General features: G+C 57.2%; 1 protein-coding gene across 1 annotated transcript; it reads left to right on the top strand.

Moving 5' to 3' along the window:
- Positions 1-599: 599 nt before the first annotated feature.
- On the top strand, positions 600-1,388 carry LOC101108036 (melanoma-associated antigen 10-like). The gene has a single exon (XM_027963457.2). It carries the CDS (start codon positions 600-602, stop codon positions 1,386-1,388), a length of 789 nt encoding a protein of 262 aa, XP_027819258.2.
- Positions 1,389-1,658: the final 270 nt, after the last annotated feature.

Raw genomic sequence — 1,658 nt, 5'->3', positions numbered from 1 at the left:
CAAAGGGGGAAGGTCCAGGCCATTCCAGTGTAAATGTGAGCACTACATGTGAGCCCCAATGGGACTAGCCACCCCACATCTGGGGGGACCTCATAGAGTCAATCCCTCCAACCAGCAAAGAAGGCCTAGGTCTGAGCCACAGTCTACCCCCGAGGTGCCCCCTCCATTTTTCTCACAGGGGATCCAGGAACCAGGAGGCGACGGCCGAGATCTGAGGTCTGTGTTTGAGGTCACGGGAGTGCCAGGAGTCAAGGTGAGGTGGGTGTCCTGAGTGTGCACAGGGGCTCCCAATCCCAGAACAGAGGGGATCTCAAAAGGCCCTAATTCCCCTACCTTGTCAGCGCCAGAACCTTGGGCTGTGCTGGCTGCACCCTGAGCCAGAATTTCTCTTCCTCACTTGACAGGGGACTGACCACCAAGGAGGAGCGCCCCTGTAACACCCAAGAGCAGCCCTCAAGGAAGACCAGTAAGCGGCCTCAGTCAGAGCCACCCGTGGCGCATTTCAGAACTGAGACCATTTACACTCTCTCTCTTTCCCAGGTCAGCGGTCTCCATTTTTCCCCTGCCACACCCCCACTGGGCACAAGACCCCAGTCATCATGCCTGTGGTCCCAACGAATGAGCTCTGCACTTCTGAGGAAGACCTTCAGGGCCAAATCCAGGCCCAGGGCCCAGTGGAGGCGCAGCTCCTGGGGGCTGAGGCAGAGGATGCCTCAACCCCTCTGGCCTCCTTCCCTCCAGACTCATCTTCCTCTGCCGCCGTGGATGCAGAGATCTTGTTCAAGCAGGCTGTGAATGTGATGACGGCTGAACTACTGGAGTTCCTGCTCCTCAAGTATGGCACCAAGGAGCCGATTTTCCAGGCTGAAATGCTGAATAGGGTCCTCAGGGATAACCAGGCCCACTTCCCAGTGGTCTTCCGTAAAGCCACACAGTGCCTGCAGCTGGCCTTTGGCGTGGATATGAAAGAGGTGGACCACAGAGAGCACATCTATGTCATGGTCCCCACCCTGGGCCTCACCCTCAATGAGATGCAGAGGGGTGGGCAGAGCATACCAAAGGCTGGCCTCCTGGTGACGGTCCTGAGCCTGATTCTCGTAGCAGGGGACCGGGTCTGTGAGGAGAAGGTCTGGGGAGCACTCAGCATGATGGGGGTATTTCCTGGCATAGAGCACTGCATCTATGGGGAGCCCAAGGAGCTGCTGACCCAAGTGTGGGTGCAGGCAGGGTACCTGGAGTACCGTCAGGTGCCTTACAGCCACCCTGCTCGTTACGAGTTCCTGTGGGGTCCCCGGGCCTATGCAGAGACCAGCAAGCAGCAAGTCAAGGACTATCTGCACAGGGTCAATGGAAGGCGTCCCAGGTTCTTCCCACCCTGGTATGCGTAGGTGTGAGGGAGGAGGAAGAGGGGCCCTGAGCCAGAGCAGCAGCCAGGCTCCTTTCAGGCCCGCATCCGGCAGCTTGTCCTGGGGTTAGGAAGGGAGGCTGATCCTTCCCTCTGTGTTGGAAGAGGGAGCCTTCAGCCTTCTCAGTCGTGACAGCCTGGGCCAGTTGAGGGAACAGGTGTGTAGCATCTTTGGCTTCCTCTTCTCTACAATGACATGGAGATTCATTTCTGTTTCCTTTAGAATTGTTTCAAATGTTATTCCTTTTAATAG

This window comes from Ovis aries, chromosome X, assembly GCF_016772045.2.
Source record: "Ovis aries strain OAR_USU_Benz2616 breed Rambouillet chromosome X, ARS-UI_Ramb_v3.0, whole genome shotgun sequence".
NCBI classification, from domain to species: domain Eukaryota; kingdom Metazoa; phylum Chordata; class Mammalia; order Artiodactyla; family Bovidae; genus Ovis; species Ovis aries.
The sequence above is the reverse complement of the archived record's forward strand: the minus strand, read 5'-3'. Positions and strand labels throughout refer to the sequence as shown.

Bases quoted from the DNA above. Each gene is read 5' to 3' on its own strand.
- LOC101108036 (XM_027963457.2), top strand. From the start codon at position 600: ATGCCTGTGGTCCCAACGAATGAGCTCTGCACTTCTGAGGAAGACCTT.